An 18,366-nucleotide genomic window follows, 5' to 3' on the forward strand; every position below is an offset into this window, starting at 1 on the left:
AGGTCAAATCGGAGCTACTTTGAAAACAAGTCTGCTTTCAATCGCTTCTCTCCACCTCAGGCTCAGGCCTGCTGCACAATGCAAAACCACCAATTTGTGTGTCTCTGTCTCTGTTCTGCTCTGATTTAAATTGGCCTCCTGGGACTCTCCGTCCAAGAGGACAGACAAGCTTTAGTTTAACATGTCATTGGGAAGGTGACCTTTTGTTTTTTGTTAAATCAAAAGCAATTTGTTTCGATTTATTTTATATTCTCCTCTTAATTCCTCCACAATCTTGTCGTGGTTTGGAGGCTTGCATGCCTCAGTGACCTGAAGAGCTATGTTGGCTGGAGTCAGGGCTTTATGCTTTGGCTCTTGGTAGTGTCACCCATGCCAAAAAGGTCAAAGGGTAGAGAATGGACTAAGAGTGGCCTACCGATCCTCCAGGTTCAGGGATTCAGCTCAAGGCCAACAACCCTGAATGGTAAAACAAACTGAAACAGAAACAGCAATGAAGAGTCCTTCTCTATCTGAGCGCGACAGTATTCCTGAGTCTCCATCCAAGGCTTGTGTGACTGACAGTAGTGAAAACCGAGTGGAAGCTATTGAAACAATGAAGGAAGCCTTGAACACTGCCAGAGATGAAGAACCTTCACTGCTGCCCTAAACCGCAGCAGGTAACAGGCAGGGACTCCTCTTAATAATTGTGGGAAGGAAGGGGAGGGCCGGGGGTCGACTGTCAGTTATTACAGGCTTGTACTCGACCAAAGGCATCAAAGTCCAAGCTGGGATACAAAACAATTCATGCTTCTTGCCAAGTTGTAGCCCGCTGAGCAAGAATCTGAAACTCTCATAACCTACGAGCATCGATCGGCAATCTGCTCAGTCTCGCAGGAGGCATCTTCCTCAGTCTGCCCTGGAGAGCTGTCTCAGACGACTAAAGCATAGCAGGAACACCTGTGTCAAAGTTCAAAGTAAAATTTACTATCAAAGTAGGGGGGCACGGTAGGGTAGTGATTAGTACAATGGTTTTTCAGTACTGGCGACCGGGGTTCAATTCCCATCACTGCCTGTGAGGAACTTGTACACTCTCCCCATGTGGGTTTCCTCCGGGTGCTTCAGTTTCTTCCCACTGTCCAAAGATGTACCGGTCGGTAGCTTAACTGGTCATTGTAAATTGACCCGTGGTTAGGGTACGATTAAATCAAGAGATTGCTGGGCAGTGCAACTTGAAGGACCAGAGGGGTCTATTTTGGGAGGGGTTGGAGGTGGGAAGAAGAGGTAGACAGGCAGACACCTTCGTCACTATATACTACCCCAAGGTTCTTTTTTCTTGCGAGCCTTCACAGTAAATACAAAGAAACACAAGAGAATCAATGAAAAACTGCAAAGATGGACAAATAACCAGTATGCAAAAGATAACAAACTGCACAAGTACAAAAAGAAAAACAAAATAATAACAAATAAATAACTGATAAATAATATTGAGAACATGAGTGGTAAGGGTCCTGTAAGTGAGTGCATAGGTGGTGGAATCAGTTCAGTGTTGAGGTGAATGAAGTTACCCACCCTGGTTCAGGAGTCCAATGGTTAAGGGGTAATAACTGTTTCTGAACTGGTGGTGTGGGACACAAGGCTTCTGTACCTCCTTCCTGACAGCAGAAGTGTGGAGACAACATGGCCTGGTGGGGGTCCTTGATGATGAGGCAGCCACCTCAACAGTACTGGTGTCCTTGGACACTGAACTTTACTCAGTGCCAATGCAAGAGGGGGTTTTCACATTGTATCACTTGGGAGAAAGAGATCACCTTCCCAATGACATGTTAAAGTAAAGCTTGTCTGTCCTCTTGGATGGAGGATCCCAGGAGGCCAATTTAAATCAGAGCAGGACAGAGACAGACAGACGGACGGACAGACACACACACACACACACACACACACAGTACTGGAGGAACTCAGTAGTTTGGGCAGCAAGCATCTATGAAGGAGAATAGTTAACAGCTTGGGCCGTGGCCCTTCAACAAAACTGGAAAGGAAGAGGGCGGACACCACAATAAGGCGGTGGAGTGAGGGGAAGGCGTACAAGCTGGCAGGTGAGCCCCGGTCAAGGGTAAGGAAGTTAGGTGTGGGGGGGGTGGGGGTGGGAATGAAGTGAGAAGCTGAGAGGAGTTAAGTGGAAGAGATAAAGGGGTGAAGAAGGAACCTAAAAGGAAAGGACAATGGAGGAAAGGGAAGGAGGAGGGAGGTGACAAACAGGTAAGAAAAGACAAGAGGGGAAGCAGAATGGGGAATGGAAACAGCGAGAAAGGGGTGGGAGGAGAAATTAGGGGCAGTTTTCTCTTCTACTCCATACCCATAAATAATAATCATCCTAATAACCGAAACAGCTTCTATTCATCACCCCAGTAAATGTCCTAGATAAAAAAGTCACTGCCACGTTCCCCACACTGCAACTGCGATCAAACTTTACTGCCTGTAGCCCCACCTCACACATCCAACTTCCCACTGCAGTCTGCTCTAAACCAGACTCGCCCTTGGTGGAATGACTCCCCCCTCCCTTTCATGAGGCTGGTGGGGACAGCCCCTGTGTCACTGTCAATGATAACCCCCTCACCCACCAATGAATCCCCAATCAAGGTCCTGCCATTTACTTACACATGCCCCTTACATTTAACCTCCCAAAGCACAACTCACACTTGCCCAAATTAAACTCGTCACCACTTCTCTGTTGACACAGATCTGCAATTGATCAACATCCTGCTGTGTCCTTTAACCTTAACTATCCACTTCAGCAATTTGTGGTGTCATCAGCAAACTTACCAATCACCCCTTCTATATTTGCATCCAAGTCTGTTATATACAACACAGACAAAAGTCCCAGCACTGATCCACTGGTCACTGACACTCGGGCAGGTTAACACCCCTCCACTACTCCGTCTTCTATGCTCTATCCAATTTCAAGTCCATAGTCATAGAACTGTACAGCACAGAAAAAGACCCTTTGGCCCATCTAGTCCATGTTGAACTATTTAAACTGCCTACTCCCATTGACTTGCACCATAGTCCTCAATACCCCTACGAAAATATTAAGTTACTGTGGATCACCAATACATCTTTATATCCTGATGAGCTACCACCTTGTCAAATGCCCCACTGAAGTCCATGTAGATAACATCCACTGTCCTATCCATAATCTATTTCGTTATCTCATCAAAAAAAATTCAATCATGTTTGTAAGATACAACTTGTCCCAAACAAAGCCATGCTGACTATTCCTCATGTTCTATCCCTAAAATGTTCCCCAATAATTTCTCTACCACCAGTCTATAATTTCCTAAATAATCCCTATTGCCCTTCTCAGTGGAAACAGCACTGGCTACTCTCCAAACTCACATGTACATCGAGGCATACAGTGAAATGTGGTGTTTGTGTTAACAACACGCCCGAGGCCACAAATGTCGCCACCACAGCACATCCACAATGTTCTGCAGAATACAAGCAGCAACAGCAGCATCAAAACAACACAGCAAAGGCCTCTTCCCGCCCTCCCAACCTACCCACCCATTCACATACACAGAAAGGACTCCAGCCCCAGGACAGGCCGCCAGCATCTTAGATTCACAGCTCATCTGATAACTCATCTCTGGCCAGAGAAGATACAAAGATCTTTGTCAAGGCTTCAGTAATCTCCTCTCTTAAACACAAGACAGACTGCAGATGCTGGAAATCCATAGCAAAAAAAACACACACACAAAATTCTGGAAGAACTCAGCAGGTCAGGCAGGATCTATGTTGATGTTTCGGGCCAAGACACATCTTCAGGACTGGAAAGGAAGGGAAATCTCCTCTCTTGCCTCTCTCAATAGCCAGGGTCATACCTATACCTTGGGCACGTGGCCAAGTGGTTAAGACATTCGACTAGTGATCTGAAGGTCGTAAGTTCGAGCCCCAGCCGAGGCAATGTGTTGTGTCCTTGAGCAAGGCACTTAATCACACAGTGCTCTGCAACGACACTGGTGCCAAGCTGTATGGGTCCTAATGCCCTTCCCTTGGACAACACTGGTGTCGTGGAGAGGGGAGACTTGCAGCATGGGCAACTGCTGGTCTTCCATACAACCTTGCCCAGGCCTGCACCCTGGAGAGTGAGGACTTTCCAGGCGCAGATCCATGGTTTCGCGAGACTCACTGATGCCTTACTTACTTTACCTATCAGGTCTAGGGGACTTATAAAGTTTAATGTTCTTAAAGTAGAGAACATTACCTCCTTGATTTCAACATACCCTTGATCATTAGCATATGCCACATTCACCTTACCATCCTCCACTATACTGGGTATTCCCCACTCTGAACAAGCACTAGGTTTCGTGAAGGCTGGTAACCTATAAGGTGCTGTTCTCTTCTCCAAAACTCCGTCTAGTCTGTGGCTCCACTTCAGTAACAAGTTGAATGAGCGAGTGATAGGGAACCAAATGCAACAGAGTTGCTACACCTCAATGAGCAAAACTTACTGGGTGACGAAAGTGATGGACTTTCCTGAGCGACCAGCTCTGGCTGTGCGTCCCACCCGATGGATGTAATCCTGCAAAATAAAAACCGGGCTTGCATTAAACTGGGGTAGACTGCGCAGCCGCACACACAGGAACACAGACCCAGGAAACGTGACAGGCAGCGGCAACAGAGCAAGCTGTGTCACAGAGGGGGTGGGGGGAGGGGAGAAATCAGTAATAAAGCTACTCAATGCTTCCTATAATCTCACGCACGTCTGCTGTTTCCAAGCTCCCAGGCACTGAAAGATGTGAGGGGTTAAGTTTTTTTTAAACTCAGGGAGTGATGGATGCCTGGAATGTGTGGTAGAGGCAAATACATTAGAGGCTTTTAAGAGACTTTTGGAAAGGCACATGGATGTGAGGAAGATGGAGGGATATGGACATGGTGTAGGTAGGAGCGATTAGTGTTTGTAAACACGAGGAATTCTGCAGATGCTGGAAATTCAAGCAACACACATTAAAGTTGCTGGTGAATGCAGCAGGCCAGGCAGCATCGCTAAGAAGAGGTACAGTCGACGTTTCGGGCCGAGACCCTTCGTCAGGACTAACTGAAGGAAGAGCTAATAAGATCTCAATTTCTTTCAAATCTCTGACAAGCTCTTCCTTCAGTTAGTCCTGACAAAGGGTCTCGGCCCATGAAGGAAGAGCTAATAAGATCTCAATTTCTTTCAAATCTCTGACAAGCTCTTCCTTCAGTTAGTCCTGACAAAGGGTCTCGGCCCAAAACGTCGACTGTACCTCTTCCTAGAGATGCTGCCTGGCCTGCTGGGATTAGTGTTTGGGTGTCTTTGATTTGCTTTTTAGCTGGTTCGATACATCATGGGGAAAATGGCCTTTTGCTGTGCTATGTTCTATTGGGAAGGGTGGGACTACAACTAGAGGTCATTGGTTGAGGGTGAAAAGTTGAAGGGGAACATGAGGAGAAACGTCTTCACTCGGAGGGTTGAGAGAGTGTGGAATGTGCTGCCAGCACAGGTGGTGCATGTGAGTTTGATTTCAACATTTAAGAGAAGTTTGGCTAGGTACATGGATGGTAGAGATATGGAGGGCTATGGTCCCGGTGATGGTCGATGGGAGTAGGTGGTTTAAATGGTTTGGCATGGAGTAGATGGGCCAAAGGGATTGCTTCTGTGCTGTACTTTCCTATAACTCCAGTATCACATCCAAATCCCTATTGCCCAAAAACAGCAAACATTGAGCAGGAGAATCTTTGGCTGATTCTTCCCATTCAATGGTACTGCAGTTAACTGTAGAACACTGACTGAGGTCAGCCAGTTCAGAACATTATCTAACGGGAGCTGATTAGCACTCATTCCATTGCCCTCAGTTTACCCTTCATACAGAACACAGAAGAGTTCAGCACGCGAACAGGCCATTCGGCCCACAATGTTGTGCTGAACCAGCTTAAAAGCAAATCAAAAACATCCAAACACTAATCCCTCCTACCTACAACAACTCTGAGTGAAAAACATACCCCTCACATCCCCCCTGAACCTACCCCTTCTCACCATCAACGCACGCCCTCTGATATGAGACACTTCAACCCTGGGAAACAGATGCTCCCTGTCTATGCCTCTCATAATCTAATGAACCTCTATCAGATCTCCCTTCAGCCTCTGGCACTCCACAGAAAACAACCCAAGGTTATCCAGCCTCTCGTGACAGTAAACCAGGCAGCATCCTGGTGAAACTCTTGTGCACCCTCCAAAGCTTCAACATCCTTCCTATGGTGGGCCAAACAGAACTGTATGCAGTACACCAGATGTGGCCTAACCAGAGTTTTATAAAGATGCAACATAAAAACCTGACCTTTGAACTCGATGCCTCGACAAATAAAACCGAGCATTCCATAAGCCTTCTTAACCACCTTATCGGCCTGTGTAGCCACTTTCAAATATCCCAATACCTCTCTGCTCAGCAACACTGTTAAGTATCTTGCCCTCAACTGTGTACTGTCTTCTTGCATTTGCAACACCTCACATCTATCTGATCAGCTAATGCACAGAGGACCACATGTTCAATGAAGAAGTTATTTTCTATGTAAGTGACATAGACAAGACAGTAAGATAAAAGAGCAGATTTAGGCCATTTCATCATGGCTGATCCATTTTCCTCTTAACCCCATTCTCCTGCCTTCCCACCCCTTAATCGTTCACGCCCTGACTAATCAACAATCTGTCAACCTCCCCACCTCCCCCTTAAATACACCCAATGACCTGGCCCCCACAGCTGCCTGTGGCAACAAATTCCACTGATTCACCACCCTCTGGCTAAAGAAATTCCTCCTCATCTCCATCCTAAATGGACGTAACTCTATTCTGAGGTTGCGCCCTCTGGTCCCAGACTCCCGCAATATCAAACACACCCACTCCATCTAGACCAGTGGTTCCCAGCCTGAAGTCCACGGACCCCTTGCTGAATGGTATCGGTTCATGGCATAAAAACTGTTGGGAACCTCCGATTTAGACCTTTCAAAATTCGATTGATCAAGTGGACAGCCACAGACTTTATCCCAGGGCGGAAATTGCTATTTCAAGGGGACATAATTTTAAGGTGACTGGAGGAAAGTATAGGAGAGATGTCAAAGGCAAGTTTTTTTTTTAAACAGAGTGGCGAGTGATTGGAATGTGCTGTTGGCAGTGGTGGTAGAGGAAGATACATTAGGGACGTTTAACAGACTCTTAAATTGGCACATGGATGATAGAAAAATGGAGGGCTATGTAGGAGGGAAGGGTTAGATAGTTTTTAGAGCGGGTTAAAAGGTCGGTACAACATCACGGGCAGAATGGCCCGGACTGTGCTGCATTGTTCTACGTAAGATGTTCTGTCCCAGGCTTACCTTAGAATGCGTGGGAATGTCGAAGTTTATAACCACATCCACATGAGGAATATCCAGGCCCCGACTTGCCACATCCGTAGCCAGCAAGATTGACCGAGACTTGGCCTTGAACTTATTCAAAGCACCCAGTCGTTTGTTCTGCAATTTATAAAAATAAAACCCCAAGGAAAGGATTTTAAACAGAATCTTAAGACAAATTCTTCACTTCAACGTGTGAAGTGCGTCGGCCTACCTGATTCAGCTGGCCGTGCAAGGGAATGGCAGTAAATCCCAGATTGCGAAGGAGCAATGCTGTGCGCTGGGTATTGTTACATGTGCTGCAGAAGATGATGAAGGAATTCCCAGCAAGCTCATTGAGAATGTAAACCAGGTAACAATCCTAGAGAAAAAACAGAATAAAAGACAAACCATGGAACTTCGAACAAAATCAGTGCACAAACTTCCCTTCATGTGAGCTTTGTACAACTATTCACTCAATCCAGAACACAGATCCAATTATTTTCTGTGGCCCATATCTAATATTATTAATTGGAATATCAACATTTTCCTTTCAAATCTGATTAAAGATAAAATTTAGCCTCTTACTTCTCACACATACATCCAAACATAGTGTAATTTGTCGTCTGTGTCAACGATCAACACAGTTCGATGTGCCAAGGGCAGTCCGCTAATGTCGACGTGCTTCTAGCACCAACACAGCATGCCAACAACTCACCAACCCCAACCTGTACATCTTTGGAATGTGGGAGGAAACTGGAGCACCCGAAGGAAACACACTGGATCACAGAGAAAACACACAAACTACATACAAAGAGTGGAAGGGAAATCTGGATCTGGATCACCGGCGTTGTAAAGTTTTATGCTAGCCACTACACCACAGTGCACTCCCAATTCTGATATGTAAAGTGGCAAACTCTATGGGTATAAAACTTCCTTTGTCAGCATCCCACAGGTGGAAAACTTCGGATCACTAAATCGGCAAAAGACCGTTTAAATGTGCGTTACCTTGAACTTGGAAGGAATAAATACGTAATATTGTTGCAGCTTCTCCACTGTCTGGTACTTGGTTGACACTGCACATTTCACAGGGTCTTTCAGGGCAGCTCGCTGGAGTTTCTGCACCTGATTAGGGGAGGGAGAGATGGAGTGTGAGAAAGAAAGACACACACACACATACACACCCCCCACCGCCCCAGAAAGAAACAACACTGCAACTTTTAAAAACACTGCTAATAATTGAACCAGGTGTCTTGTTGGTTCTGCTAGTTCTCCATTGGAATGAGGTTTGTACATTAGCAGCTGTAGAGTTTTATTTAACCTCTCTCAGACTCCTACCCTCTCTCTCACCACCCGTACTGAGGTGCTCCACCAGAAGCATGCGCACAGATACATTAAGTAACCCGTTTCAGTGCACCCCTCTGAGGAACTGGGGATATAAAAATTATCTTGAACCTATGTAACCTCTGGCTAAAAGGATAGGAATTTTTGAACTGAAGTAAACTCTGCCTTCAGCAGTCAGCTAAGACAGACAGAGAGAGAGACATTGAGAGATTGATAACATTGTACATTGTACTCTCGTTTGAGTAGGGGGAGGAGGGCTCACCAAGGACAGGAATGAACATCCATCTGTAATTAAGTCTTGATCTAGTGGACTCCCTTATCTGTAACTAAGTTCTGCACAAACAAACTTGGTGGGCATACCAGTCCAAATAACATCTTGCAACAGTAATGTATGGGGCTTACTATGTATAAATATACGGCTATAACCTGAGGGAGAAGGCCCACTTGTCAAATGGTGGCAGTACTTACGTGCCTTCCCTTTGACAACTGGGTCTCAAACTCTTGCAGGAGGGTGCGCAATAAATTGTGGTAACTATAAGCATCTGGTCTCCCGCGTTTCATTCAGATTCAACTTTAACACCTCCTTTACCTTCTTAGTCATTGTAGCTGAGAACAGGTAGGTTTTCCGCTCTCTAGGAATCACCTTGAGAATTTTATCAACCTACGGAAAAAAAATTATGGGTCAGTGAAACCAGATAAGAAAGTGGACTTGACATTCAAAGGACTATTCCCCGCAACTAACAAATCCTTACATCACCCATTACAAATACACTCAGTGGATACGTTTTAGGTGCACCTGTACGTTAACGCAAGCATCTGATCAGCCAATCAGGTGGCAGCAGCTCAATGCACAAAAGCACGCAGACATGGTCAAGAGGTTCAGCTGTCGTTCAGAATGAGCAGGAAGTGTGTTCTCAGTAACTCTAACCATGGGATGATTGTGGGTTCCAGCTGGGTGGTTTGGGTATCGCAGAGGCTGATCTGGGATCTTCACGCACAGCAGTCTCTACAGCAAGGGTTCCCATCCTGGGATCCACAGACCCCTCGGTTAATGGTAAGGCTCACTGGCATATATAAAAAAAAGGTTGGGAACAGAGAATGTTGAGAAAAATCAAAACACATCCAGTGAGCGGCAGTTTTGTGGGCAAAAAACCCTGTTAATGAGAGGTCAGAGGAGAATGGCAAGACTGGCTCAAGCTGACAGGAAGATGGCAGTAACTCAAGTAACTTTGTGCACCAACTACCTGCAGAAACAGTATTCCAACGAACAGTGGAATGAATATTAAATGTTAAATAGTCTGATTGCTTTCTGCTGCATCATGGACAATGGCACCATCTACTGGCCAATATACAGAACACAGGTTAATTCACCCAATGCATAGGTACATGAGATGCATCAACCTGCTACTGGACAGGACTCAATACCACAGAATATTTCCACTCTTGCTAGTTCAGGATCTCTTCAAGCAAATGACACGGGCACTAAAGGAAATACATTCTCCAGGCTGTATAAGAATAAGAGGAGATCTCATCAAAGCACACATTCATTTAGGGCTTGACTACGTGCACAAAAGGCACTTCTCAGAGCAAGGGTTAGGATTAAGATGAAGTTCTGAGTCATGAAACTTTGGAATTCTCTAGCCCAGATCGCTGTGAAAGGTCTGTAACTGTGTTCATTGGAGATAAAATACAAATTGATTCTAACTATTGAGAGAATCAAAGGATATAGAGATTGAGCTGGAAGATAACGGAGGCAGATCAGCTGTGGTCTGCAAATGGCACAGCCGGCCAGAAGGACAGAATGGTCTTCACCCTTTTTTTAAAAAAATACAGTGGATTCTGGTTACTTGGGACACATCACACCAGTAAATTTTGGCCCATTTAAGTGGTTGCCCCATTTAGCAGAAGTTAAATAGTTCAAAAGGTATAAAAAAAGACAAAACGACCATAGAACTGACTAACGAATTATGTATTTAAATGAAATACAGAACAAATAAGAACACTAGCAATACTACAACAGTACAGGTCGACCTTCTATAATCCGGCACCACTGGGACCTGAGGAGTGCCAGATTAGTGAAAATGCCGAATTACAGGAGGATCACATTAAGCAATAGCTAACCGCCTCAACATACCTTTAAAATATCAAAGGATTCAAAGGTTCATTTAATGTCAGAGAAATGTGTACAATATACATCCTGAAATTCTTTTTCTTCGCAACCATCTATGAAAACAGAGGAGTGCCCCAAAGAATGAATGACAGTTAAATGTTAGAACTCTTAAGATCCCCCCCCCCACCGCTCCCCTTCCTCCCCCGCGTAAGTGGCAGCAAGAAACAATCCCCTCCCTCCCCACCGGCAAAAGTAAAGCACACCCACTACCAGCACTCAAGCGTGAGCAAAGCAATAGCAAAGACACAGACTTGCAGTTACCCCAAAGACTACATTGCACTCGCAGTTACTGAGGGAATCCTCATTAGTTTCTTTTCCTCCGCTTAGTAATATGCTTAAATTCAGTGGGTCACCACGTCTGATCTGAGGTCGTGGACAGAAGAGAATGAAGCGCCAGCCAGGCGACGCCGGCGGGCAGTGCATGACCGCTGGCGGGTGAGACGGACGGGCACCCAGCGGCCGTGTCTCACGCAAATGATATTAATAAATGCAGAAAAACAAGCAGGAATCACCTGTCTGTGCTTACAGGGGCGCGTCAACACATGAACAGATCTAGCGCAACCAAAACAATGCGCAGCAGATAGGTATGGTGGCCCGGAAAATTTGAAATTACAGTTGCGCGGAAAATTTGAAAGCAGTGTGGATTATCGAAGGAACCGGATTACAGGTAGTCGGATTAGTGAAGGTCGACCTGTACTATAAAACTGTGTATTAGTCTAATAGTTATCAAGAGAAATTCATCTGCTGTGTTCTTTTGGTTGACTGTAAATGAACAAAATCAGTGCAAACACGCAGTGCAGGTCATGGACCACCTTCATACATTGCTATCGACGATTGCTTCCTCCAAATCTTCCTTTTCACTGTCACATTCAAGAGGATTATCAATACCTTCAAATTTTTCGTAGTTCCTAACTTGATGTAGTGAAATGGTTTCATTTTCACTCCCGGCCGTTTCTGGCTTCCCAAACTTGAATGCTTGAAACCGCAGTAAGCAAAAGAGTTCTGAATTGTCTTAGTGCTTACTTCTCGCCAACGATCAGAGACAAAATTTACTGCTTCTTGAACACAAACACAACCACAACTAATGCTACTTAAAAACTATTCGCTTTAAGCACGGTGTAGTGCCTAATGGCCACATCCGTGCACTCAACTGACGCTAGTTAGAAACTGCTGGGTAACAGTCTGCTGTCAGAATTAAGCAACAGAGTGTCCCAAATAAATGGAGGGAATCCCGGCTCTTTTCTCTATTAGTTTTCATTGTTTAAGAGTTGTCCCAAATAAGCGGCTTCCCAATTAAGCTGCACAAATAAGCTGATGGCCCAATTTACTGGAATCCACTCTATATACACAACTTGTACTTCTAGACAAATGGGACGAGTTTGGTAGGCACAAGGGTCAGCAGGGACCTGTTGGGCTAAAGGACATGTTTCCATGCTGTCTAACTCCATGATATTTTACAACTCTAAGATGCCCCAAAATATTTTCTAATGATGACGTTATCTTTGAAACCAGCATGACAGGACAAGAGCAAAGTTGCCCTCTTTGCTCTTTGATCGAGGGGCAGGTCTGGTTTGGAGGAACAGGTTATGCTTCTTGGGAGCAGGCATTACTATCACACTGGAGATTACTGGAATTGAATGAACATTTGGGACTGCAGTGTAGGAGAGCTGACAGAGCTGCTTCCCCAGAACACCAGCAAGCCTGGTTCGACCCCAACCTCTGCTGCTGTGTAGAGATTGTACACTTTACACTGTGACTGCGTCAGCTTCCCCCCAGGGGCTCTGGTTTCCTCCCGCACATCAAACTGCTAGGCTCATTGACCACTGCAAGTTGCCTCTAGTGAGAAGGGCAAAGGATAGAACCTGAGAAAAGCTGGTGAGAACAAAATAGGTGCTTGGCGCAGATGGAGTGGGCAAACGGGCCTCCTTCTGTGTTGTATCCCTCTCCATTTGCTCTGCCATCCAGGCAGTGTCAAACAGTAAGCAGACCATCAGGACTGCAAATTTATAAAACTCTGGTTAAGCCAAATCTGGAGTACTGTGTACCATTCCAGCTGCCCCAATATAAGAAGGATGTTGAGGCTTTGAGAGAGGGTGCAGAAGAGGTTTACCAGGATGCTGCCTGGTTTAGAGGGCATGTGATATCATGAGAGGCTGGATAAACTTGAATTGTTTTCTCTGGAGCAGCGGAGGATGAGGGGAGGTCTGATGAAGGTTTATAAGATTATGAGAGGCATATACAGAGTAGGCAGGGAGCATCCCAGGGATGAAATGTCTAATACCAGAAGGCATGCATGGAAGGTGAGAGGGGGTAGGTTCAAAGGGGATGTGAGGGTGAAGTATTTTTTACTCAGAGAGTGGCGGATGCCTGGAGTGCACTACCTGGTATGGTGGTGGTGGAGGCAAATACATTAGAGGCTTTTAAGATGTGTTCAGATAGGTACATGAATACGAGGAAGATGGAGGGATATGGTCATAGTGGAGGCAGGATGAATTAGTTTTGATTTAGATTATTTTTTAGTTGTTTCGGCACAACATTGTGGGCTAAAGTGCCTGTTCCTGTTTTGTACTGATCTATGTTCTATGAGTCAGAAAGTCCCTAGTTAAAGCCCTACTCTAGCCTTGGGCAGCAGTGAGGTTATACATCATTGTCAGAGGTTTGACATTGTGACAAAGTTCTGTCTGTCTGATCCCAGTGTGCAATTCTAAACAGTACAATGCCCTAGGGTATTTACACCTCAAACATCTCGAAGATCATCTCAGTTATCACAGTACAGTCAGTGAGAACAGTGACACTACACCATAAAACAAAACTCTTTGAAGCCCTGAAAGGTTCCAATTAAATCCTGCAGCATCAAAGAAACAAATGAGGAAAGCACGAGAAATCCTTGTTCACATACTTCAACTTCAAAGTCCATGTTAAGGATTCTGTCAGCTTCGTCCATCACCAGGTACTTGAGCGCTCGGAGATTAAAGCCCTTCGTGTTCTGCAGGTGATCCATCAGGCGGCCTGGCGTGGCTGAAAGAGAGAAGGCAATTTTAGAAACGTCCTCTGAAAACAAATCATGGAAATGGCACAACAGCGCTGAACTTCCCCGCCCTGAGGCCTGGGTTGATTCTCCCTACTTCTGCTTGGGAGTCAGGGGTGACCATTGTGCAAAGTCACAGGGAGAAATGAACTCGAGCAGAATTTCTCTTCCTCTTTAACACACGAGGAGCTCTTGATGGCTCCGGGACGGTACTCGCTGGAGTTTACAACTATGAGGGGGGTCTCACTGAAACCCATTGAATATTGAAAGGCCTAGACAGATTGGAGAGAATGTTTCCAGTAACAGGGGATCTAGGACCAGAGGGCACAGCCTCAAAATGGGATGTCTCTTTACAACAGAGATGAGGGGGAATTTCTTCAGACAGGGGGTGGCGAAATTCTGTGGAATTCATTGCTGTGAACGTCTGCAGAGACCAAGTTATTGGATACATTTAAAGCAGAGGTTCTTGATTCGTAAGGGTTTCAAAGGTTACGGGGAGAAGGTAGGAGAATGGGGTTGAGAGAGATAATAAATCAGCCATGATGGAATGGCAGGGCAGACCAGATGGGTGGAATTATGCTCCTATTGTCTTATGGGATATGGTCTTCCGGATCAAGTGCCTCCTGTTTAAGGTATGTGTTCTGACATAGGAGTGAGGACTATCCAGTGCAGTAACTATTACTGCTTTTACTGCAGAATCCAATCTGCCATGCGGCCACCTATCCAAGATTTATGGCTGCATGAAATTGAGACCTTACCTAAGAGCACAACATGGGAAAAAAATAACCTCTTGCAAAACTTTGGCTATAAATAATACATCAAAAACATAACAGCAATTTTTTTTCCAGACCACATTATTGAAAACCAGATGGTGGACTTCCGCAATGGACAACGTTTTGAGCTCTGGCATGAAAAGAGATGACCAGGTGGACAGAGGAAGAGATTCAAGAACGTGCATAGAATCTCCCTGAAAAATGCTATATCCCTACTGACTCCCAGAAATCCCTGGCCCTTTCCCAAACAAATTGGGATAAACCATTTGGGATCTTGAGTACCAACACAGGGAGCTCAAATACCTCAGTGGAAGGAATATACCAGCTCACAAATTATCCTCCAGCGACCGCGAAGGATTCTGCACACTGCTTTCTTCTGATTCTTTAAAAGCCATCAGAGTGGAAGTGAGTCATCCATGATCCCCGGGGACTGGGAGAGGTAAATTTTAAGCACAGGAATACAGCCTTGTGCTAAATAGCTAAAAAGACCATGAAGCATAGTGAAGATTTGATTGACATCTAGCTGAAGGTATTGAAGCAAGAAAAGAGCAATTTTGTGTTGACCCAATTGTCCCGTGATTAGGCTAGGATTAAATCGCGGTGGGGAGGGACGGACAGACGTATTGGAGGAACTCAGGCAGCATCTATCGAGAGGAATAAAGAGCCAATGTCTTGGGCCAAGACCCTTCATCTGGACTGGAAAGGAAGGAGAGAAAGCCAGAATAAGAAGGCAGGGAGGCAAAGGAGTACAAGCTGGGAGGTGATAGGTGAAAAAATTTAAGGGCTGAAGAAGAAAGAATCTTATAGGAAGTAAAGCAGACCATGGGAGAAAGGGGCACCAGAGAACAGTCACAAACAAAAGAAAATCTGCAGATGCTCGAAATCCAAGCAACACACAAAATGCTGGAGGAGCTCAGCAGGCCAGGCAGCGTCTATGGAAGAGAGAAACAGTCGCTGTTTCAGGCTGAGACCCTTCATCAGGACTTACAGAGGGCAGTAATAGGCAGGAGAAGAGAAGAGAAGAGAAGGGGCAAGGGGGGAGCCAGAATGGGGAATGGAAAAGAAGGTGAGCGATCAATAAAGAAATATAGTTGCTGGGTTAAAGTCATTGCCTGAGTTCTTTGATCATGTGTAGAATCTAATTTGTAAAAGCCTTTACTTTGTCTCTTTCATTCACACAAAATTTAAATGTAGCATTTGTGAATCTGTGGAGGATTTTGGCCAACTGGGTCGGGTAAATACCTTTGCAAGACTATAGAATTGCGTGACTGTATTGTTTAATGCCTAGATCAGCAGAGAATCGTGGTGCTGCCCTTCAGGGTACTGCTGTGAACACAAGACTGCTCTCTAGCCTACTGCGGTACACCACGAGGCCACGTGACTTAATGAGGAAGAAAACTCTGAATAAACTCTTAAAATATCTGAGTTGTTAACACCCTGTACCTTCCTTTAACTAACAATATGCCTAGTGCTGATTCTAGTGCATAACACAGTACTGTAAACAAGATGGAGACAGTGAAGGTCATAAACTGTGGGGAGGACCCTGTGGGCTGTCAAGTTCCCAATAATTAAACCGTGTGTATGGTTTTCCTTCACCAGTCTGGTAGTAACAAACAAAACAAATGATACTTTAATGATTTATTGCATCTAAGGTTTAATGAACCTTCTTCAGATCATAAATAAAGACTCACCATTTGGCCTGGGTTCTCAGCACATTTACAATAATCTATCTTAGTTTTAAGGATGTTCTGACAACCTGTCTGTGTGTTGTGGGTAGAAAAGAGACTGCCTTTTTGTTAGAATTGATAAAACGCACAGGATTGACTTTTTGAACTTTGATGTAATTGACCTTCGGTGTGCGTACATAAAAAGGGCTGTGACTATTGTTCTTTGGAAGACTTGAAGATCACACCGTTAACTGAGTCATTCTTCCCTTAAACATGAATAAAGGCACTCTCTAGTCACTTTGAAGCCCGTGTCCAATTTATTAGGGACTTTAATTGAAATTCCTTGGCAAATTAGTTTCCCTAACAGCGTCTCATCACATAAAATAGATTCTGCTAGTTTGAGACAGAGATATTCGCCCTAACTCCTACAAAAAGACTCCATCAGAAGGGGCCAAGGAAAACCCAGAAGTTGGAGGGACAGCAGGCAGCCTCGTACCAGCCAGTGTTTAGAAGAGGAAGGAGGACACAGGAAAGCCAGAACTCACCTATGATGACATGCGGTTTCTTCGCCAAAGCAAGACTCTGTGACATCATATCAATTCCGCCCACAATCACCGCTGCAAGGGAAAAGGCAGATTCATCAGATTAGGAGAAACAGGAGGTCCTCACCATAGCACCACGTCCCAACAAAACCATGAACCATTTTAGTATCTTGTAACCAATGACAGTTTTTGGCACTGACGATAACAGGCAATGCACCAAACATGAAATGACCTGGCCACAGGGTGGCTTTACTATTGCATTCCAGTGCGGATGAAAGGCAAAGAACACCTTATAAATTACACAACCTCAATCTACACCAACTTGCACCACTGCCTATACCTCACCTCACACCATCCATAAATTTTCTTTTTCCTCCAAATATACCACATCCCATCATAACTTTTCTCTCCCCCCCACTCCCCATCCGAACTCAACATAACTCCTTTCTCCCCATCCCCACAAGGCATCACTTACTGACCGGACTTCACTCCAATCGAAGAACCCAGGGCCTCAAACTGCTCAGAGATCTGGAAGGCCAGCTCCCGGGTCGGCGTCAGGACAAGCGCAAAGAGGCGTTGAGGTTTCTCCAGCAAGGCCTGCAGAATCGGCAGGGCGAAGGCGCCCGTCTTTCCAGAGCCAGTCTCAGCCAGGCCAATAATGTCCCGCCCTGAAAGAAAGAGGGAGTCATGGTCAAATGCAGCCCAGCTCAACACAAGTGGAGCAAGAGGTGGGTGCCCAGAAAATGCTGAGGTACGTGCTTAGTGGTAATCTTTAGTTCACACTGAGACACTGGTGAGTTTTATACTGTGTTAGTGTTAAAGGCTCCCAAAAACCTGACATAGTTGGTGGATACAATCAGGAAATCTGGCTTTACTAATACGAGCATGAGCTTTGAGGTTGACAGTTAAGTCAGTACAACTCTGCCATAATTCAATAACGCTAGCTTTTTGACACAGAGAATCAGGTTTATCATCACTGACGCATCATAAAATCTGTTGTTTTGCAGCAGCAGAACAATGCAATACACAAAATACCATAAATTACAATAAGAAACATGCAAAAAAAATAAATTTACTGCAAAAACAGAGCAAAAATAGTGAGATGGTGTTCATGGATTCATTGTCCATTCAGTAATCTGACAGGGGCGGGGGGGAGAAGTCTTCATAAAACATTGTGTATCTTCAGGCTTCCGTACCTCCTTTTCGATGGCAGCTATGGATGGTGGGGGCCCTTAATGATGGACGCCATCTTTCTGAGGCATCAACTTTTGAAGGTGTCCTTGATGACTGGGAGACAAATACCTAAGATGGAGCTGAAAACACCTGCAGTTTTTACTTATCCTGTGCAGTGACCCCTCCATACCAAACAGTAAAGCAACCAGGTAGCGGTTAAGTGCATGGAACATGCTGCCAGGGTTAGTGGTAGAGCCATATATATTAATTTAAGAGACTTGAGATAGACACTTGGATGAAAAAAAAA

At 45.1% G+C, this 18,366-nt stretch overlaps 1 protein-coding gene across 1 annotated transcript in view; it reads right to left on the reverse strand.

Moving 5' to 3' along the window:
* ddx47 (DEAD (Asp-Glu-Ala-Asp) box polypeptide 47) overlaps positions 1–18,366 on the reverse strand; it is a 51,354-nt gene that overhangs the window by 16,237 nt on the left and 16,751 nt on the right. Inside the window, 8 exon segments of the mRNA XM_072271626.1 lie at positions 4,488–4,558; positions 7,366–7,503; positions 7,598–7,744; positions 8,371–8,487; positions 9,296–9,367; positions 13,776–13,894; positions 16,890–16,961; positions 17,366–17,554. Coding sequence (XP_072127727.1) covers positions 4,488–4,558; positions 7,366–7,503; positions 7,598–7,744; positions 8,371–8,487; positions 9,296–9,367; positions 13,776–13,894; positions 16,890–16,961; positions 17,366–17,554 — 925 coding nt within the window.

This window comes from Mobula birostris, chromosome 11, assembly GCF_030028105.1.
Source record: "Mobula birostris isolate sMobBir1 chromosome 11, sMobBir1.hap1, whole genome shotgun sequence".
NCBI classification, from domain to species: Eukaryota; Metazoa; Chordata; class Chondrichthyes; order Myliobatiformes; family Myliobatidae; genus Mobula; species Mobula birostris.